Genomic DNA, 20,996 nt, shown 5'->3' with positions numbered 1-20,996 from the left:
AGCATGGAAGCACTGCCAGGGCCACAAGTTATTCTGTAGGCCATATGCTTCTTCTCCTCACAGTCCATTTTGAGGAGAGTATAGTCCTCTCTGAACAGGCCAGTGTGCTTTCCTATTGGCCCCCTCACACATCCTTTTCTGTGCAGGTCAGGTCACTCTTTGAGGTGATCATTGTGCTGACTTTAAACACATCTGCACTCTATATCTGGTGGACTCTGAGGGCAGGCAAGGGCTTAGAGGATGTGATCCCCACACTGCAGTTGACACTAGAAGCCTTTCTGTGAGAACTAAAAATTCACTGGTTGAGCAGAATTATATAGAACATCATCCTGCCCCTGGGAGTGTGGAGAGTGCAGTGATAAGAACAGACCCAGCTGAGGGAAGGGGATGTAGGGACATGGACTGGGGGGTTCTGAACAGCTCATGGGATGGAGGAGCCCTCTCCAAGGCAATGGTCTTAGCCTAGGACCTGCATTGTAAGTCCCCAGAGCTAACACAAAAAAAGTTATACCACTGTGGAGACTAGGGCAGTTCAGACTCACTACTCAGAAGGAAAACACCCACCCTTGGAAAAATCCACAGCCATCAAGATGAGATAACATGTTTATTATGTCCATTCTACCCTCATTCATGAGACCACAGTTCCCTAGGATTTACATGGGGGCCTGGTGACGCACACTGGCTTTGTCTGGCCCAGCTAGAGGGGGCCTGGTGGTAAGGACCAACACCCACCCACTCCTGTACTGTGTCATCAGTGTTCACAGTTTCCAAATTAGTTGAAGTGCCTCGATTTGTCCCCACCACCAGTGATGAATGTCCCACGTGGATTTGCTTCCCTAGAGTCACTATCTGGGTAGTGCCTTGAGCCAGGGACTCAGTTCCCAGGGTATTCGAAGACAGCAGCAGCTCCCATCCCAGTGCCAACGCACATGGACACCACTCCATACGCCCTGGGAGAGGGAACTAGGTTGGCTGGGCACAGGCACTCTGGGCAGAGGCCCAAACCCCTGACCACGGTCCTCGTGAACAGAGAATACAAAACCAGAAGACCAGATCTGTGGGAAATTAGTCCTCTGACTGCCCACTTAGGCACTCAGTGGCAGATAACCTCTGAAGGCCAGGTATCCCTTTCAAGGCTGACCCTCAGGGACAATAGAGATCATGTCCCTATATGCCCAGTTCAAAGTGCACATCTGTGCATATTGACCTCCCCAAGCTTTCACCCTTCGATGCCCCAGCTCAGCATCCCCCATGACACCCCACATCACCCCAAGGGGAACAGCCTCACCTCTTCCCACGGCGCTTCAGCTCATTCAGCAGCGTGATGACCTGTCGTGCCCCAGTGCAGCCCAGGGGATGGCCCAGGGCCACCGCTCCTCCCAGAGGGTTCACCTTCTCAGGGGGGATTCCTAGCTTCTCCACACAGTAGACAGCCTGGAAGGAGCCAGAGCAGTGCCTGGACACGCTGGCCCCCTCCCCTGCATGGCTTGTCCACTGGCTCCCACTGGTGCCCAGGGCCCAGGCAATGGGGAAACTAAGACTCACCTGGCTTGCAAAGGCCTCATTGATCTCAAAGATGTCCACGTCATTCACTGTCAGTCCTGCAGGTGAGGTTCAGATCTGAGCTGACAGAGGCCCATGGGCAGGCTTCCAGGTCTTCCCAGACCCCACCTATTCACAGGCCCACAATTGCCTAGTGTGCTGTCACATCAGACAGGTGAGTCAGCCTCAGCTATGGGTCACGAAGCCCTTGGGTATGGAGTGCCAGCCTACCCCATCTTTACTCTGCAGCACCCGCAGTTCTACCCCCATTACTCACCCCCAGCCCCAGCAGCAGGCCATGAGGGGACCCAGGTCTAGGGTCTGAAGGAGCCACCTGACCTGCTTTCTCCAAGGCTGCAGGGATGGCATATGCAGGTCCAATGCCCATGACATCAGGTGGGACTCCAACCACTGCATAGGACCTCAGGACCCCAAGGATGGGGAGGCCTAACTCTTCTGCCTTCGACCTCCGGGCCAAGAGGATGGCAGCTGCCCCATCGCTCACCTGGCTAGAGTTTCCTAGGGAGAAAGAGTTGGGGTGAGGAGGGATCAGGGCAGAGCAGAGGAGAACCAGCCCACTGTGGCAGACATGCAACTTTTGCCTACTAAATCTGGGGACATGTCTGGTCCTATGGGACATTTGAGAGACTGGCTGGAGGTCCTGAGGAAATGCTGCCCTAGGGAGAGGAGGATGCCTGGGGCCATCCAGAGTCTTCTTAGCTATCAACCCAGGCTGCCACCAGGGGTTGCCAAGGGACCTGGTCTGCCCCAGACTCCAGAGCAGAAAAGCCAGCCTGGTGACAGTCCCTGGAGGCAGCCCTACTCCAGCATCCTGGCCCGTACTCACCAGCCGTGGTGGAGCCGCCATCCTTGAAAGCTGGCTTCAGTTTGGCTAGGCCCTCCATGGTGGTGTTGGGGCGGATTCCCTCATCCTGGGACACAGTGATGCTCCTCTTGGTGCCCTTGTCATCGTGGATGGTGGTGGTCACAGGCACAATCTCAGCACGGAAACAGCCCTTGCTCTGGGCTCTTGCTGCCCTGCCAGCAGCAGACAGCCAGGCTCAGGCTCCCCTGGAGCGCCCTTCCTCCTGTCCCCACTCTGGCCCATTGTGGCAGACATGCAACCTCAGCCTGCTAAATTCAGAGACATGTCTGGTCCTAGGGGACATCGGAGGGATCAGCTGGAAGTCCTGAGGAAACCTGCCCTGTGGAGGGGTAGCCTTTCTGGGGACATCCAGAGCCTCCTTTGCTATCAACCCCAGCTGTCCACATCCTGGCCGATTCCAAACTCAGTAGGGAGAAGGGAGCTTGCAGGTGATGTTTGCTTTTTAGAGCCCTTTGCCCAAAACTGAGCCTGTCAGTTGCCTCTGCTAGTCTGAGGCTGGAGCCCCAGGAACATTTGTGATGGCTTCTGCTAGTTTTCCGGGGTTAGTCAACATCTGAATTTCACCCCTTCCTGAGATTCCTCAAATCTAAAATGACACATCCTAATTTCTGATGTCTTTTCCAATTCAAACAGAATTGAACCCTGAGGTATTTTAGGGTTACCCTTACAGCGTATGTAAACTACAACACGTAGGGGCATTTCATTAGTAGGAACCAGCGCTTCTAGCAAAACCCACAAGGCAACTTGACCCAAGAGGCTAACAGTCCCTGCCTCGGAGAAGCTCACTCCCTGTCTTTGCTGTCCTTCCTTAGTCTGGGCAGGATTGTCCAAACCTGTTGGCTGTTGCCCCAGAGGCCTGAGCCCCTGTATTTCTGTGACATCGGCCCTAGCCCTGTCTCAGGATGCTTCCCCAGACCCAGGCCTGCTCCAGAAGCTAACACAGCAGGTCCACAGCATAGTTGACCCTACACTCTAGGTCCCTAAGAAGCCTCTGGCTACCACATTCAGTTCTGAGCAGCAGGTAAAGACGAATCCTCCTCCTCATTATGCCCCAAAGAACCAAGGAGGAATTGAGGCCTAGGTAGGGAGAAGGTACTCCACATGGACAGTCAGCAGGAGAACAGGGAAGAGCCACCAGCTCAGAATGGCACTGCCCCCTTTCCATTCCCCAGCTGGGAGGCAGGAGGCTTGTAAACCCCTAGTACATAGCTGTACTCTTGGGACACATCCACCTCAGACCTCAGACCACCTAGGATGGCCTCACAACCTCACCGTCCAGTCCTTTCAAGGTTCTACCCCAAGCAGCACTCACTTCTGCTGGGAGGCCAGTGCAAAGGTATCCTGCTTCTCTCGCGAAATGCCAAACTTCTCAGCCACGTTCTCTGAGGTTATCCTAGGACAAAAGTAGTACCCAGCTGGGCATAAGGCTGGCAGCATGGGGACCAGGGCCATTCATGCCACAGAGTCAGTACTGAGGAATCAGGCAGTGGCACTCCACCCCCAGCATTGGAATGGGGCAGACAGGGAGTCGCCAATGCTGGCCAAAAGCTCAGAGTTCATACACCAAAGACACCTCCTCACAAAAGAGGGAGGGCAGCCTGCATTGGCAGCAGAGCAGAAGAGAGTGTGTTCTCTGGGTGAGCTGCCTCAGCACAGAGGAGAGGGGAAGGAAGGTATATTGGGGATACTAACTGCCACACTTTGCCAGCTTCCCCTATGCTTCAAAGACAGTGCTTTCATGTGGGGTGATTAGGATGCCCACATCACCTCTGGAAAGGCCAAACCTTGGCTTTCTGCTCACCATGGCTGGGCCTGTCCTTGTCCTGGGAGCCCAGATCCATGGTTAGGCTTTGCAGTCTGAGCTTCTGTTCTTCACACTATCTTTGGAGATATGGTGTGTGGACTAGGCTAAGACACAGCCCTCTCCAGCCTCAACATGCGTGGGAGTCAGGCCTCCCTGTCCACAGCCTCTGGAGATGGACAGACCTTGGTGGCACTGGCTGCTGACCAAGCTACTGGCCTGATGCAGCATACTTCATAGGTTGCATCTGACAGGCCCCAAGGTCCCTCATCGGCATGGTCAAGGATGAAAAACTCCCCACTTGCAACACTAGGCTCCCATAGTATGGAGAGATACTGCTATCTGCCTACTTATGACTAAACACCTCAGAGGGGTCATGACAGGGTGGACTATTTTTGGAAATTTGGGTTCAGAGGAGATTTGGGGACCTCAGGAACAGGAAGCAAAAACAGCATCATGTGTCATGCTCAGAGTCCCTAAAGAGTAGATGCCACACACAGGAAGCAGGCCAAGCCTTGGCATCGCCAGTCATAGATGAGAAAATTCCTCAGCCTTCATATATACATGCTCAAATAGGACTTCAGGCAGGGGCAAAGATACTCTGCAGGAACCAGATAAGATTCCCAGACTCTGCTGCTGACATATGTGGCCACTGGCTGCTCCTGGACAGACAGAGCTGAAGGGGCACAGGTACACAGAGCTATGGACGGGCACTCACCCCATGGGGATCAAGCAGTCTCTGGCCTTCTCATTCTCCAGCAAGCGTGAAGTGATATTTCCAGGGTTCCCTCTGTCAGCCAGGGACATGGACTCCACCCTGAGGAGAAGGAGGAGGGAGCTGAGCCCTAATAGAAACACACCCAAGGATACAGGACATGTGGCAAGTGTTGGGAAATAGCCTGGGAGTCCTCGGGAAGTGCGGTGCCCTGTCTGGGAGGCACAGACAAGTGAGGCACAGCTGGGGCTAGGGGGCTGCTGAGCCCTGACTCTACCTGCACCCCAGGACAGAGCACTGCAGAGTCCACTCTCCAAGGGGCAGGGGCATGCTTCCCTATACATCTGCTGAACCAGCCAATTGGTAGTTCCCACAGAAAGCTTTGAAATAGACCTGACAGTCCAGAAAACTTATGCAGTAAATGCAGGCCCTGCCCTCGGGGACCACAATTTAGATGAAAAAGAGATAAATATCTTTAGTCAGGGCAAAGATCACATCTAAGAGCAACCTGACTTGCATGACAGGAGGTATGAGAGGAAAGCTAGGTGGCTTCTAAAAGTACTGTGAGGAGGGAAGCAGAAGGCTTCAAGACTCACAGTAAATGACCTTGACAGAGTGCTGGGGTGCTCACAACACTAGTTTCCAATATTTTTCAGGCATGAACGCTCTATAGCATTAGCTACAGGTACACATCGCCATGGTGTTAGTGATATTCATTGTTCCATTTAATCCTCTTAAAATCCTTGACAGACCTGAGGTAGGTATCCCCTTTTATAAATGATAACACTGAGGTCCTGAGTGCATTGTCACCCAACCTGGATCCCACGTTAGGCATTCTGGCTCCGGAGTTCACTCCCAAGCCCGATGCCAAGGCTCAAAATCATCAGTCTCCTAGTACCACAGTCCATACCCTGATTGGGAATAGAAGCTCCCTTAGGAACTCATGAAGACCACACTACTTCTCCTCAAGTTACCCCCTTCCCCAGCCCCTGTTCTACCTTAGTAAGAAAGGGACACCAGAAACATCAAAGGGCAGGCTGGGCTGTAGCTCTTGCCCTGCTAAAGTCCCTGATTGTGGTGTTGGCTCTATTCCAACTGGGACATAGGTTAGGACAACCCAGTACAGCTCAACATGAACCTGGATAGAGGCCAGAAATGCTTCCTGTCAATAAACACAGAAAGAAGCAGAGGCATGTCACAACCCAGGTTGATCACCTCCTGAGCCTGCAAAGGGCTCCCTCAGCCAGTCTTAAAAAGCATCAGAAACTCCCATCCCCTGGCCCAAACCTGAAGGCACTGAAAAGAAAAAAAAAAAAAAATCTGGAGATACATTTCCTGCAAGAAAAGATGGAGTCATAGTTTGGGTGTTGGAGTCAGTGATTAATGTCTAATGGAGACATTAGATATCAGATTATGTTCCTCGGAGGCCAGTAGGGAGCCAGTGGTTTCCACCTGGATACCTAGGTAATTCCGAGGATGGACACCTGAGAAAATGAACAAACAGTCATAGAGGAAGGACTGCCCTGGTTTTAGAGAACTAAAACTTCCATTTCTCTCTCAGTTTAATCAAAAATCAGTAAGAGCTGGAGAAGAAAGTCTAGTGGCTATATTTTCCCATTATGCTACCCACATTTTCCAGCCTGACAGATTTCCAAGAGAGAAAGCTTAGAGGCCACCTTCCCTCCCCTGCTAGTATTCACATGTGAGCTTTTTCTGAGCAGCCAGAATTGGGGGCCACTCCTAGGCTGCATCTAGAGGGACCCACACCAAGCCAGCTGCCTAAAGGAACCAGGGAATGATTCTCAAATCATGGCCTCAAAGAACTGAGTAGAGGGAAATTAGTTTGATTGTCACCATTGGTTAAGGAGCTCTGGCAGAAAGAAATTCTTACCCACAGGCCATGCCAATGTCATAAGACCCATTTCTGATGCCACCTGCAACAAAAGCATTTCATAACCATCCTTGACCAAGGTCTGTCTGTCCGAGGAGCAGCAGAGCCCCTGTCCCATCTGTTCTCCCTCTAGGTGCCACACAGCCCAGCCCCAGAGACAAAGACCCAGGGGTGTCCTGGAGGTATGGGGCAGTGGCAAGGGGAGCTCCTGCACTCTTTTTGTGCTCAGAGTCCTCTCAGATGCTTATTGCTGGCTCAAGAGACAGCAACATCACTAACACTAACCCTCAGGGGAAGGAATAAATCCAGGCTCTGACCAAGAGCACAACCCAGTCCCAACTTACCAGCTATGTTGGCTACTGCCTGCAGCCCTGATGAGCACTGTCTGTTGACCGTGGACAGAGGCACAGTCTCTGGGATGCCACTAAACAGAAGGTGAGAGGCACAATCAGTCAATCCCCCTGCCCTGCTAGGCTCCCATGGATAGCAGGCCTGTGCTCCTGGGCCATGTGACTGCTCCCATCAAAGGGTGCAAAGATCTGGAACAACCTGGTAGTCCAATGCCCATGCCAGACCAGATCCATGGGACAGGGATGGGCAGACCTCATCTCTAGAGGTGCACACTCCCTAGGACCCTATAAGCACATGTTCTTCCATCTTATAATTCTCCTCAAGCTGAGGTGGGGAAGCCTGATCGCGCCATAGAGGTCCTTCTTTTTCTCCTTCTGGTGACTAGACAAAGACAACTAGACCTCTCTGCTTCCCTCAGAGAACAGAGCAGTGGGCTTGTTGCTGTGACAGGTCACCAGAGTAAAAGTCAAGTCTCAAATATATGCCAGCACCCATCCCCACCCTCCCTAGCCCTACTAATAATCACGAGGTTGGTCCTTCACATTCCATTCTCTCCCCATGGGCCACTTCTCACCTGGATGAAGAGCTCTGCAGGGAACCACTGTTCTAATAGTCCTTGCTCTAGGGCTCTCATTCTCTCACACTGGGCTCAGCTTGGGACTTAAGAGAACTGGTCTTCCCAGTGGAACCTGCCTAGGCCTTCAGTAACTGGACAGTTCCAGGCCCCCCTCATACATATCTAGAACCTTATGAAGTGAATGCCTTTGATGGTGCTGGGGTGCAGCCAGGCTTGGGAAGCCCTAAGCTAGTGACCAGACCAGACTCTGCAAAGGGCAGATAGCTCCCTAGGCCTGTGCAATCTAGACCAGCCACCTTAATCCCATAATACCAGTTGCACCAATTCCATCAAGTTTTCCCAAAATTCCTCCTGAGCACAGTGCTCCACCAGTTTCATGCTGAGGAGCTATAGTACTGTGCCTTAGAGAAGGCCCAACCAACACACAGAGAATGTATCCTAGTGGAGATTAATAGCAGGGTCAGTGCCACAGGCACACTGCACACTCTGCACTGCAGGGAAGCACAGGCTACTACTGGAGAGGAAGATTTCTTACTGCAAACCTGAGAGCTTGGGGAAGCCATGTGCAAGTGGTGAGACTGTGTTTGGGGCAGGATTTAGCTAGGGCAGAGAGAGCAGGTAAGGGTAGCACTCCATGAGGACAGGAGGAGGCACACAGTTAAATTGAAAGATGAAAAGTCACATGAGTGACCAGCTGGGAGATGAGGCTGGGGGCTGTCCTGGAGACAGGGAGTGGTAGACCCCTGAACTGCAGGTTCAGTAGTCTGAGCTTCTGTCAGTTCCTAGAGGTTGGGTTTCCTTTGCTGCTCTCTCACTGGCTAATGTACCTATTATTTCTATTCCATGTAGCTCAAAGGACAAAGACAATTGGGTCTGAGGCTACATGTGGGCCCATCTGGGAGAGCAAATGGTGAAGGACCAGATGATCAGAGCTCCGCCAAGGATTTCCCCTACCCCAGAGTCCTCCCCATCTTCAGGCCTCTGCTAATGGGATGGGCCTGGAATTTCTAGCTTACTCAACTTAGCAAAGGAAGCTAAGTCACAGTTCAAGGTTTTCATGGGTCATTTACCTGACAGAGGAGTAGAGTCCAAACTTCCCAAAGTAAGCAAGACGTTGTTTTTGAATACAAACCAGGCCACAGAAAACCTTTGCCCCAGCCCCACAGACCTGCATGTCTTGGCTCTGGTCTGGATAACACACCCTTTCCCACTCCTAAAGCTGGGGAAAGGTTGGGTCCGAAGAGCAGGATCCCAAGCACTGTGGTTGCCTCGACCGACATCTTTTGACATCTGATGTCCATCCTGATCTCCACTACAATGAGGTGAATTTTCAGGGGCCAGATCCCACTCAAGAATCACAATGACCATGCGAGAGGTAGAAGTAAAATAACTTACCTCAGAAACTGGGCAATCCGGGCCATGATGGCCCCAGCTCCAGGCTGAAGCACATTTCCTGTGGGAGAGAAAAAAGAAAAACTTTATTCAATGCTAGATGGTGTCCTGGGAATTAAGGGGCTGCTGTGAACCTGAAAGAAGACATTCAAGATCTTTCTTCAGGAATATCAATCATTAACTGGCTCACTTGAGGCTCTGGAATTTCAACATATGGAGTAAGGGGAGCCAGACAAACAACAGTTTGTCCAGTTCATATAGGAGCCCCAATGTTGGAGGGTCCCAAGCTCACATGCTCATGCACCTTTCTCTTCCAAAATCAGCAAAGGCTGGGCAGTTATCCTTCTTTTCCACATAACATGAAAGACATGAGGGAAAGAGGGACACGGTGCAAAGCCTGAAGGCCAGCAGCACTGGCAGTCAGGCAAGTGAAATATTCTGAATATGCACACTTTCCCCAAGTCATCCTGCTCCAAGAACTGCTGTCACTGTAAAGAGGAGTGGCTTAAGTGAAGAACTCATTGGATGAAATGGTGTTATATACTATGTTGCTATAGTTCAAGGGAAGAGGTGTAGGGGTGGAAAACAGTGTTGAATCACAGCTCAAGGCCCTATGTTCAATCCTGTGTTGCAAATCTTCCACCAACCCCCATCCCCAGTGTCTCCATCTGCAAATAAGGTACTGAACTTGATGAGTGTTGGCATTCTCTCATCTCTGCTCTGGAATAGATACGATCCAGGGCACAGAGAACCTTGGCTTCAGGTCTCCGGAGTGCTCTGGAACCCTTAGGTGCTAGAATTTCTGCACTTGGGACACCTACTTTCCTTATACTTATTCGTCAAAATACATGAGGAGCAGCAAAATGTCTGCGATTGGGGGATGTATTGGCTCACAGGAGGAGATCACATTGAAGTCAGTGGACTCCACAGTTCCCTTCAGTGACAACTTGGGAACTGGAAGCGGGGACTGGAGGCGGGACCGGAGGCGTGGAAGCAGAATTTTGGAGGGAGGAGAAGACCGGGAAGCACCCTGTGCCGGGCCTGGGTGGTGCACTCACCCACGGAGATGTCCCCCAACTGCTCAGGCCTAAGCTTTACGTCCTGGAGAACTGCAGTCAAGACGGCCGACAGAAGCTCATCTGGGGTGGTGTCCTACAGCGGGATGCACAGCTGCGGTGAATCTGGCTTGTGATACCCACCGCGGCCAGAGAAAGCACTGCAGCACGCGTGTCTGCAGCCCGGAGGCTACTGAGTTTATGAACGGACCCTAGCCCCCACCGTCTCACGCCAGGCACCATTCCCCGGGGGGGGGGGCCTCACCTTAAAGCCGCCGCGGCCCGCTTTGCCAATGGCAGTGCGCCGTCCGTGCACCACCACCACGTCCGCAGCCGAGGCTTGCGGGAAGCTACTGAAGCACGGTGCAGCCTGCAGCGCCGGGTGCGACTTAGGTCGGCCATTGAGGTGGCCCAGAACAACTTGCAGCCTCAACATTACGCCGCTGAGACAGTACGACTAGTCTTGGGCCTCTCCCACAGAGTAGGAAATAAAGACTGCCCCCCGCGCAGGCGCGGACCCGCCCCTCAGCCTTTAAAAGCCTGTATACTGCCGACAGCCTGCCTGAAGGATTTGATAGGTCCTCCCAAGGTTCCGCCCAACCTGCTTCAGCCAACCAGAAAGAGGGTTTTCTGAGGACAAGCTCGCCTCCCACTGGCCCTCCAAAGCCGCGCCCACAGGCACCACGGGGAACGTCTTTCTCTCAAAGTCCCGCCTACTACCTCAGGGCCAGTCAGGATGCGGACAATTGTGAATCTCTGCCCATAAATGCTCTGGAAATATTTCCACCTTTGGCAGATTTTTTTGCAACCCAAACGGAGGCCTGTCCCCAACACCCTGCACATTTCTTGAAATCAACTGGGCTTCAACAGAGCCCTTCCCCCAAATCCCTGCCGACTGCCGGCTGTCAGTCAGAAGATGGGACCACCTGGAACCCCATCTGTGGCTTCTTGCTTTGGTTAGAGCTGGTAGTGAATTTCTGTTCCCCCATCCTAGTTAGTCCGCTTTGCTCTGCTCTGGATCCCAGCACCCAAGCTTGAGGACCTGAATACTTCTGAAAACTAGACCTATTCCAAAGGACTCTGGCTTTTCCAGAAAGTCTTTCCAGAAAAGAAGACAGTTTGGGATTCCTGGCCAACACAGAAAAATGGTTTTATGAAGGTGGTGACGTATGACAAGCTGTCTGGACAGAGGACATCCCACACTCATGTCAGTTTTACATCTGTTTGGGATGATTCAATTGGTGCCTATCCTCTCCTTCAGAAGGGTCCACACCAAGGATCCTATGTCCCTGGAACCTTGGTGTGCTTGACACTAGGTGATCAATAAATACCTGATGAACTAGTGAGTAAACCAGGGCTCCTCCAGTCTGGACTATGTCTTAAATTCTAAAGAGCAAGGTCAGGTGTTCCCCTACTGCCAATGAGAGATCCATGTGTTTATCCGAGACCTGGGAGATTTGTACTACTTTTGCTCTAGATACCAAAGGACCAGGGCACCCTGTGAATCCCTACTCTGGAGGTGAAAGGAGCTGGCTCATTGAGTGGGTTCCAAAGGGTTTGGCAGGGTCTTCCAGACAGCTGGGCCCCTCCTTGTGGGCTCAGGCCTCAACAGGGCAGAACCAGGAGTACCAGCCTCAAATCCAGCTGCTCAGGAGCCTGCTGCCCATCACCAGGTTGGGTGGTCCCAGGTACTGGGTCCTGGCCCTGCCAGTAGGTGGGAGCTGCTATTCTAGGATCTAAGGACCTGGTTCCAGCCACACATCTTCTGATATGTGGAGATCACCTGTGTCCTGACATCTTCCTTAGGATTATCTGTTGTTATAAAGCTATTGATCTATTTTAGGAAAGTATATTGTTTTTTCATTGTTGGTTCTAGAAAAATTGAAAAGTATATTTTTAAAAAACATCTATAATCCTAATCCAGAAACAAACTAGTGACATTTCAGCATGCTCAGACATTATCAGTGCCTGCAGCTTTCCCTGCAGTGGTCCATGTGTTACCTCAGACTGGCTACTGGGCCACCTAGCTTCTGGGGAGCTCCCCAGCCTTGCCCCTATGCCCTCAGGGACACCTGGGTGGTCTCTGGGTATGCAGAGTAGCTCTGAGGTATGACTTTGCTTTCCAGCATCCCCTGAGCAGCAGAGCCACAGTGTGACCCTGACATTACCCCCACGATCTGACCAGTGCTTCCCAGGAGACAGTCCTGGCTCTGCTTGCATAGGGAAAATTCATAGAGACAGAAAGTTGAGTGGTGATTGGCAGGGGCTGGGGGAAGGAGGAATGAGGAGTTATTGTTCCATCAATATAGTTTGAGATTTACAGGATGAAAAGACTTCTGGAGACTGTTAAAAAATGTGAATATGCTTAACACTAATGAACTGTACATTTTAAAATGGTTAAGGTGGTAAATTTATGCATATTTTGCTACAACAATAAAAAATATATTCTTGAGTTAAATGGAAAAAATTTGGGTATTAAGGGATGCAAAAGTATGACAGATTTTGCTAAACATGATGATAGCATAGTCAGAGACCAACTGGCCTGTCAAAGTATACTGGTCTAAAATGACCCTGTGACTTGAGGATTTGAAATACCTAGCAAATTAGGAGAGAAAAATTTAAAAGGATATATAAAGTAAATGTGACCATATATTATTAGTTGCTAAATCAGAGATCATTTCGTCTCTATTTTTGTGTGGTTTAATCATAAAAAGAACTGTTTCATCCAGGGGTGGTGGCACATGCCTGAAATCTCAGTAACTCTGGAGGCTGAGGCAGGAGNGGGCTTGTTGCCCAACAGTGCTGGAGTAGCAGGTTTTGCTCACTCTACAGCCACCAGCAGCATAACTAATGAGTCCATTAAACCCACAAAATTACAAATTCACACATTTACACTTACAAAGAGCAAAGACCTGAGTTACAATACCTGTGCACACCCTTCTCAAAGGCAGGTCCCTGGTGCAGGTGTCCTTCCTCCCCAGAGTGGTGGGAGCGAGAACCCAAATGGTCCCACTGGGCAAGTCAGTGGCTGACAGCGCTGTTGCACCTGAGCCGTGTCGTTCGTCCGAGGTGGAGGTTTCCGATGCTTGGGCAAGGTGACCTGTGACCTGAAGCCCAGACTGCTGCACCACCAACAGGCCAAGCAGAGCCAGGACAGACAGCGCACACCAGGCAGAGAGGAGCAGGGCCTCTGAGAATCCACCTCCACTCGAGTTTGTGGCAACGGGAAGCTGAGGGCCACTGGAGCTCATCCACCCCACAGACCTGGGACACCCAGGATGCAGCGCCTGACAGACTGCAAAAGCAGGTTCTCTCTCACATACTCTCACCATGCAAGAGGGAGAGAAAGAGAGAGAGGGGGAGGGAGGGAGGGAGGAAGGAAGGAAAGAAGGAATGGAGGGAGGGAGGAAATTTTAGACATTAACCATTCTACTCCAACAGAGCTATAGAAGAAAATGGCCATACTACCTGCACTCAGCCAGCCTAGGCTGAATGGGGAGCCTACAGGTTGCTCTGCTCCCCTTGCTGGAGTGTCAGAGGAGGGCTGGGGAAGAGTAGGCTTTCACAGCTGCCCAGCAGTAGTATGCTGCCCCAAGGCTTAATGGAACCCACTTGGGGAGCAATGGCAAGGCATCCCCCTCACCTCCACCACACTGGTGTCAGTAGGGACAGAGTAGGTCCTCTGAGCAGCACCACTCTTCCCCAGCAGGAACAAGGTACCTTTCCCCCTACTTCACAGCTCTGTCCTGGGATGTCACCTAAGGAAACGACCCTCTCCCTGACCTGACAGCATTGTTCTCAGAGACCACTAGCAAAAACAGGACCTTAAAATAAGCTCCAGAATCTCAGAACAGAATAAAACAGGGCTGGGTTCCATCCCCAGTATCATAAAAACACAAACACAACAAAACCACCAAGCCAGGTGTGGTAGTGCAGGCCTATAATCCCAGCTACTCTGAGGCAGAGGCAGGAGGCTGAGGCAGGAGGATTGTAAGTTTGAGGTCGACCTCAGCAAGTTAGCAAGGCTCTAAGCAATTTAGTGAGACTTTGTCTCAAATTAAAAACAATTAAAAAGCCTGAGGATGTGACTTAGTGGTAAAGTGCCTCTGGGTTAATCCCCAATACAAAGAAAGAAAAGGAAAGAAAAAAAGAAATGTTTTAAATTGAAAAATCACATAGTCCATTTAAACAAATATCTCTCTTGCTGATTTTTCCCTAAAGTAGTTAGACTAAAATCATTAATTAGGAATGAAAGATATAGAAAACAATCTTTTCCTACCTGGTGGTGAAATGGAGGGGAAGTTTGAAAATATCTTCTGAGACATCTGAATATCTCACTATGGCAATTGTTTTTTCATTCATAAATTTAAAAGCTTGCAAAAAGTGTCCCCCAAATACATTTTTTAAGTCAAATATTTTCCTCCAACTTTTTAGCTTAGACTCTCAGAAGTGAGAACTTGGAGCCAGAAGGACCAGATCCCCTGACCCTGGGATCCTCAACAATCACTCTGGGACCCTTGCATGTAGCCAAGGAGAATTTTGCTCCTCAGCTGGCCCCAGATCCAGGAATGGACTTCTTTCTCACCAAAGCAGGAACAGCCCATTTGGGCCTGTGGTGGATGGAGAAATTTGAGTGGTTGGGATTGGGACTTGGTAAACAGTGGCAGCTGAAGAATGCCTGTTCAGACCAGGTAAGAGTGGACTCCTAATTTCCCAAGGTGCACTTAGAGTCATTAAGCACAGCACAGCCAGGGCCCCTAGGCTGTGTGTGTGTTAGGAGAAGCGGGATCTCACTATCAGTTCAGCAGAATGGCCAGCTGCTGTTTGCTGGATGATGCAGAATAAATGCTGTAAACCCCGCCCCCCAGGACTTTTGTTTTGGGGGCAATCACTATTTCCTCTGGAGTATACTATGAAAACACCTTCAACATTATTTATAATACAAACAATCTCTGAAAGAAGGAGAGAAGATGGAATGGTTAGGAACCCTGGGACTTGTGAGGACAGGCAAGGTTACCAGATTTTATTTTCTCCTCAGAGTGCACTACAGAAGGCAACAACCCAGAAAGTAATTAGTACAACGGGAGAAAGGAAAGTCTGCTCTTTCTAGCCAAAGGACCAGAAAAGGACTAGGAAGGAAGGAAGCAGGGAGGGGAGAGAAAGACGTTCCCCGTGGTGCCTGTGGGCGCGGCTTTGGAGGGCCAGTGGGAGGCGAGCTTGTCCTCAGAAAACCCTNAGGCAGGAGGCTGAGGCAGGAGGATCACAAGTTTGAAGCCAGCCACAGCAACTTAGTGAGACCCTATCCCAAAATAAAATAGAAAAGACTGAGGATGTATCTCAGCTCTTGGCCTGGCATGGAGGAAACTGTGGGTTTGATCACTAGTACCACAAATCTTCATCATCGTCATCATCATCAACTAGGCAAAACAATAGAAGATACAAAGAACTAAATTGATATTTTAGACCTTAGAGTAAAATAAGCAAAATAAAAACCTCACTGGATGGGGTTCTACTGCAAATGGATACAGAGGAAAGAATCCATGAACTTGAGGATAGAATAGTAGGAAGAACCCAATCAAAACAACAGAAAGAACATAGACTGGGAAAAAAATTAACAGTCTGTAATATGTGTGCCATCAGAGTCTCAAAAGGAGAGGGAAAATACATTGGAGCTAAAATAAGTGCTCAAGTATGGTTGAGGATTTGGAAGTATCACAAGAGACAGAAATACTGAAGAGACAGAAATTCCAACCATGATGAAGTCAAAGAAATCCAGACCGAGACCAGCTTTGAAAACTGAAGACAAAGAAAAAAAAATTTTCAAAGCAGCCTGTGACAAATGATGTCTTTGAAATATTTGAATAACCTCATATTTACATTTGGCAGCTGTGGGGATGAGAAAACAGGGGCTCAACATCACTCAAGTGCTGGGAAGAAGGAATTGGCAATTCAAAATCCTTCACCCAGTGAAGACAGTCTTTAGAAATGAAGAGGAAATCCAGACATTCTCAGATGGAAATCTGCAAGAATTGCCAATAGCAGACCTATCCTAAGAGAAGAGCTACAGTAAATTCTTGAAGCAGAAAGGTAAAGATAGGAGGAGGACTCTTAGAACATTAAGAAAGATGAACTAAGGAAAGAGTAAAAATAGGAGCAAGTCCAAAGTCCTTTCCCTTCCTAGATGGTTTGGAAGTTCTACTTGTTAATTCTTTTCCAGTCAATTTTCTGTCTACTGTTCAGATTGGGGTCTGTACACTGTTCCATCCAAAAGACTAGTTTAGTGGTTGTGTACAAGATATATTAAGGAACAGGAGAAGACAGGTTAAAGGACTGTGGTAATTTCTGCCTCAGGCAACTTCACTAATGAAAAAGAGAAGAGAAATGATGAACTGTGGGGTCCCTGGAGAACCTTCCTCAGAAGATCGAACCCCACTAGCTCCCCTGTCCTAAGAACCGTGTATTGTGATGTGGCTTCAATTCATGTAGAGGAAATATTCAAGAGGATTACACGATGGTGGGGGGAGTTTGCAGAGTGACTGAGTCTACACATGTGATATAATGGCCCAGAGCTACACACACATTCTACCAATGTCACCTTCCTGGTCTTGGTATTGTCCTGCAGTTACATTCAACCATTCACTGGGGGAGATTGTGTGAAGAATACAGCAACTTCTGTGATATCTTTTCAACTTTCTGCAAATCTACAATTATCTAAAATTGAAAACCAAATTAATTGTTAATATATAAAGCAAAAAACCAAAGCCCATGGTGCCTAAGTAATGATTAAAGCTTAGTTTTCCATCATTTTTTAAAATGAACATTTCATTATAAAAGTTATCACTGATAACTCATTTACGTGTGTGTGTGTATCTATCTATGGATAGGTAGATATAGAGATAGATAGATAGATAGATAGATAGATAGATAGATAGATAGATAGATAGATAGATAGATATAATCTCCAAACATCATTTCATTTCATGAACTCATTTTTGGAGGAGCTGCTTACTGTATTGGTCTAAACCAAGGCAGAAATGAAGGAAAACCAAGCATGGCTTTGTCCTCAAGGAAATTAAGACTCAGTGGGAGAATCAAGACACAAAGCAGGAACCTGAGTGACGCAAGGAGGAAGACAGCAGAGCCCTGGCAGCAGTTATACTGCTTGTGCCCCAGGCAGCAAGTCCTACAAGTCCCGAGGACAGGCCTCTGTGTGCCACATGCCTGGAAAGGGCCTCTGGAGGCAGATGGCCCTGAGGTGGGCTCTAAAAGATGGTGGAATGGGCAGAGTGGACAAGGAGGGGAGAAGGAGATTCAAGCAGAAAAGGAATAATTTAAGTGAATGGGAAAGCAAGAGGCACATCTGGAGAAGAGACTGGTGGGATAGGACCCTCAGGGTTTGGCAGGGATGATTAGGAATTCAGGCTGTAACAGGGCCCTGGACTGGGGCTACCAGCGCAGGGTTGTTGAACCTCAGCATGGAGAGGCTAGCTGGGTGGCTGCATGCAAGGTGGATTAAGGAAATGGAAAAGCATGGTGGTATTTCTGCTTCAGGCAGTTGTGCAAACAAAAAATGAGCAAGGAAGTGACATTGACTAGCAGGAGGGACTGTTGTTTCTGAATTTCCTCTTTCCCTGAGCAAACCCCACTGGGTCCATCCCAGATGACCTTAACCCAAGGACACATGCATCAGTATCACTTGCCATGACCTGCCCCTGAGGGCCAAGGGAAGGTGGAGCCCAAGGACCCATGAGGGAAGTCTCCTGTGCTCTTTGGTGCAGATAGGCTGCTCTAGTTCTCACCCTAAGTGGAAATGAAGTGTGTTCAGAGTGCCAGCCTCATCGACTCCAAGAATTACCGCTTTCTAGTGGAGCTCTAGTCAACATGTTGACATGGCATCTGAGCCACACATGTGATTTTAAATTTCCCAGTAGCCATATTTAAAAAGTAAAAGCAAGCAGGAGAAATGAATGTGAGTTGCTGCTTCTAGCCTCACTGCTGAGATTTTCAGTTACATGAGATAGCAAATTCCCTGTTTGTTTTAAACTACCTGGTGGGCTCAGGTGCTAATATTGACTTCTCCACATCTCCTCCCCTTGTACTCTAGTGGGCTCTGTACCCCCAAGTTAATGACCTTCAAGGGAGATAGCCACAGGCTCCCATTGCCCTCTGGTTTGCTGTTGGGCTTGGGCCTTGGGAGGAACCAGCATGAGATCAGAGTTCCTGACTTGAGGGCAGTGGCTAATAGGTGGGCCAGCTGGTCAGGGATTTGCAAAGAGCAGATTGGAAGATTGGTGACAAAATGCCAAGGGGAAAGATATCTATCTATGGATGGACTCTGCAGAGTGTGACCATAATCATGTCCTGTGTAAGTGCTCATCCAAGAATATTTGTGATGAAGGAGAGTTAATCATTAGGCAGATAAGGTGGATAGCACAACCTGGGGACATCAGTTGGCTGCGTCCTCAGGCACTCTGGTGCCAGCTTCACAAGACCATTTACAAAACATGCATGGTATCCAGGTAAGAGCCTCACGTGACATCACATCATGAGCTTATCCCCACCACCCTTATATGGCTACTGTACCTTTTTCTTTGTAACCTTTTTCTTTTTAACTACAAACCCTTTTTAAAATAAATGTAGGTTTTTAAGTTGCCTATTTCTTATCAAGACAGTTTTGACAGTTGTGTTCTGCAAGACATTTATTCATCTCAGTTGTTTCATTTATTGCCATACAGTCATTCACAATAATCCCATTTACCCAGTTACCATCTGTACAGCCCAGCTGGGGTGATGCCACCTCTCTCATTTCTGATATTGGTCATTTGTGTCTTCTCTTTCTTTCTTCCCCATCAGTCAGGCTAGAGGTTTAACAGCGTTAGAGATTTTTAGAAGAATCAGATTTGGGTTTTACTAAATTTTCTCTATTTTATTTTTGTTTACTATTTCATTTATTTCCTCTTAGTTGTTATTCTTTTTTTTTTTTTTACTTACTTTGAGCTCCAGCTACTCTCTTTCTCTTAAAATGGAAGCCAAGGTCATTTGATTTGCAATTATCCTTTTTATGTAATAGACACTTGTTTTCCCCTAAACCCTTGCTGTTATGTGTCCAACTGTCTCGTTCACAGGCTGTGCTGAGCTTAGAAATGGTACCATTTCCACTGGACACAGTCAGACTCCTGGTTCTTGATCCCCTTTCAATTTCTTGGGAAAATTGTTTGCCTTTGCAGGAATAGACACATATTTTGGGCATGCATTTGCCTCCCCTGGCTGCACCATTTTTATCAGCACTACCAGTTAGTGGTATTGCAGAATGCCTTTTCTGTTACCACGATATCTCACATAACCCTACCTTCCCAGAGACACATTTTGTGGCAGTGTGACGATGACCTCACTCTCAGAATCCCTGGTCTTATTGTATGCTCTATGATCAAGAAAGAGAAGGTTTGGTAGGACAGTGAGATCTAGAGCAGTTAAGTTCTTGGGCAGAGCATTCTGCAGGACACTCATATAATTCTATGTAAAGGGTCTATGTGGGGCTCTCTTGTACTCAGGCCCCATTAGACAATATGGAGGTAGGGTGAAGAACGGCCTGGGGACAGGGGTGCTAACTGGATTGGCATTTACCTATGAGAGGCCAATTTAGCACCAAAAGATAACGCCTTCTGCCTGCTGGATTAGGAGGTCAGGGCTTAGAACTCCACTCTAAGGTTTTGGGATCCCTCCCTCTGTGTCATGGTCCATTGTCATTCAGCAGAAAAGCACCCAGGTTCTGGGACCCAGGCAGCTTTGGACAATGGGAGATAATCTCCCCTTCAGGCAGATTGCACATGGTGGTGTGCGCAGAAGATAGCTCATTAATGTTTATTATGCATTTCATGTTTTAGAGCCAGAGCACATTTCAGCAATAAGGTATACCATTCACCCTGAGGGTGAAGATGTGCTGGGCTAGGAGGTCCACACCTTGTGACTTGCAGGCCAAGGCTCTTAGTGCAAGAACAGGTATTACCTTGCCAGATCTGAGGCTCTGCCCACCTCTCTGCCTTGTCTCCAGATGTGGAAATAAACATGGCTCCTGACTTATGAGCAGGTCTGCTGGGAAGTAGTTTTGATGAGGCCATAGGTTAAGGCAGTCTGGTAAAAATTGGAAGAGGATGAGCTAGTACCTCAGGCCTTCAGCTACTCGGATCATCCCCTGCAATGGAGGAGGCCCCCTTCCGAAGGAACAATATATGACAATTTAAGATGCAAAGGAGAAATTTTTTTTAAAAAACTCATGCAAAATTAGAAATAGCAAAGCACTTCCTTAGCTACACAAACCACAAAAATCATATCAGTGTTGAAATGGTAACTGCTTTCCCTTTAAACCAGAGGTCATGCAAGATGCCTGCTTGCATGGATATTTTTCTGTGCTGTTCTGGAGGAACCAGCTTGTGCATTTGGGCAAGAGAAATAAACTGAAGACTTGAACATCAGGAAGCAAGATAGTATTTGATAAGGTTGTGGGTAGAAAATCAACATATAACAAAATCAATTGCACTTTTCACTATTAGCAACTAGTGGAAAATGAAATTAAGAAAAAACCATAAAATCATCATTTATAATTCCTGGGCATTGATTTTTTTAAAAAAAAATCAGTTGCCAGGAATAAATTTTAAAAATGAACAAGTCTTCTAAGGAGAAAACTATATAAACTAAAACTTTATTGAAGAACTTCGGAGATCTAAATAAATGTAGAGATAATCTAGCATGTTCTTAAGCTGGAAGACTTGATATTGTAAATTGGTGT

At 48.5% G+C, this 20,996-nt stretch overlaps 1 protein-coding gene across 6 annotated transcripts; it reads right to left on the bottom strand.

Moving 5' to 3' along the window:
• Positions 1-585: 585 nt before the first annotated feature.
• LOC107145499 (3-ketoacyl-CoA thiolase B, peroxisomal) lies at positions 586-10,723 on the bottom strand. 6 transcript variants are annotated; one of them, XM_015489487.2, is made up of 12 exons: positions 10,476-10,721; positions 10,214-10,307; positions 9,159-9,216; positions 7,180-7,259; positions 6,836-6,878; positions 4,948-5,046; positions 3,741-3,821; positions 2,390-2,580; positions 1,882-2,061; positions 1,546-1,601; positions 1,289-1,434; positions 586-950 (listed from the first exon to the last, which is right to left on the bottom strand). In XM_015489487.2, exons 1-12 carry the CDS (start codon positions 10,644-10,646, stop codon positions 875-877), a joined length of 1,275 nt encoding a protein of 424 aa, XP_015344973.1. In that variant the 5' UTR covers positions 10,647-10,721; the 3' UTR covers positions 586-874. The 6 variants fall into 6 exon arrangements, 5 of the variants coding, with proteins under 5 accessions (XP_015344973.1, XP_015344972.1, XP_048651044.1 ...); XM_015489486.2 differs by having other exon boundaries at positions 1,289-1,601; positions 10,476-10,722; XR_007344316.1 differs by lacking the exon at positions 586-950 and having other exon boundaries at positions 1,402-1,434; positions 1,820-2,061; positions 10,476-10,722.
• Between the last annotated feature and the right edge of the window lie 10,273 nt (positions 10,724-20,996).

The sequence above is a fragment of the Marmota marmota genome, unplaced genomic scaffold (assembly GCF_001458135.2).
Source record: "Marmota marmota marmota unplaced genomic scaffold, marMar, whole genome shotgun sequence".
Taxonomy (NCBI): Eukaryota; Metazoa; Chordata; class Mammalia; order Rodentia; family Sciuridae; genus Marmota; species Marmota marmota.
This window is presented reverse-complemented; position numbering and strand designations above follow the sequence as displayed.

Coding starts and splice junctions, on each gene's coding strand:
- LOC107145499 (XM_015489486.2), bottom strand. CDS start 10,646: ATGTTGAGGCTGCAAGTTGTTCTGGGCCACCTCAATGGCCGACCTAAG. Junction 10,308..10,475: donor CGGGCCGCGGCGGCTTTAAG/GTGAGGCCCCCC, acceptor ATCCCGCTGTAG/GACACCACCCCAGATGAGCT. Junction 6,879..7,179: donor GGCAGTAGCCAACATAGCTG/GTAAGTTGGGAC, acceptor CTTTTGTTGCAG/GTGGCATCAGAAATGGGTCT.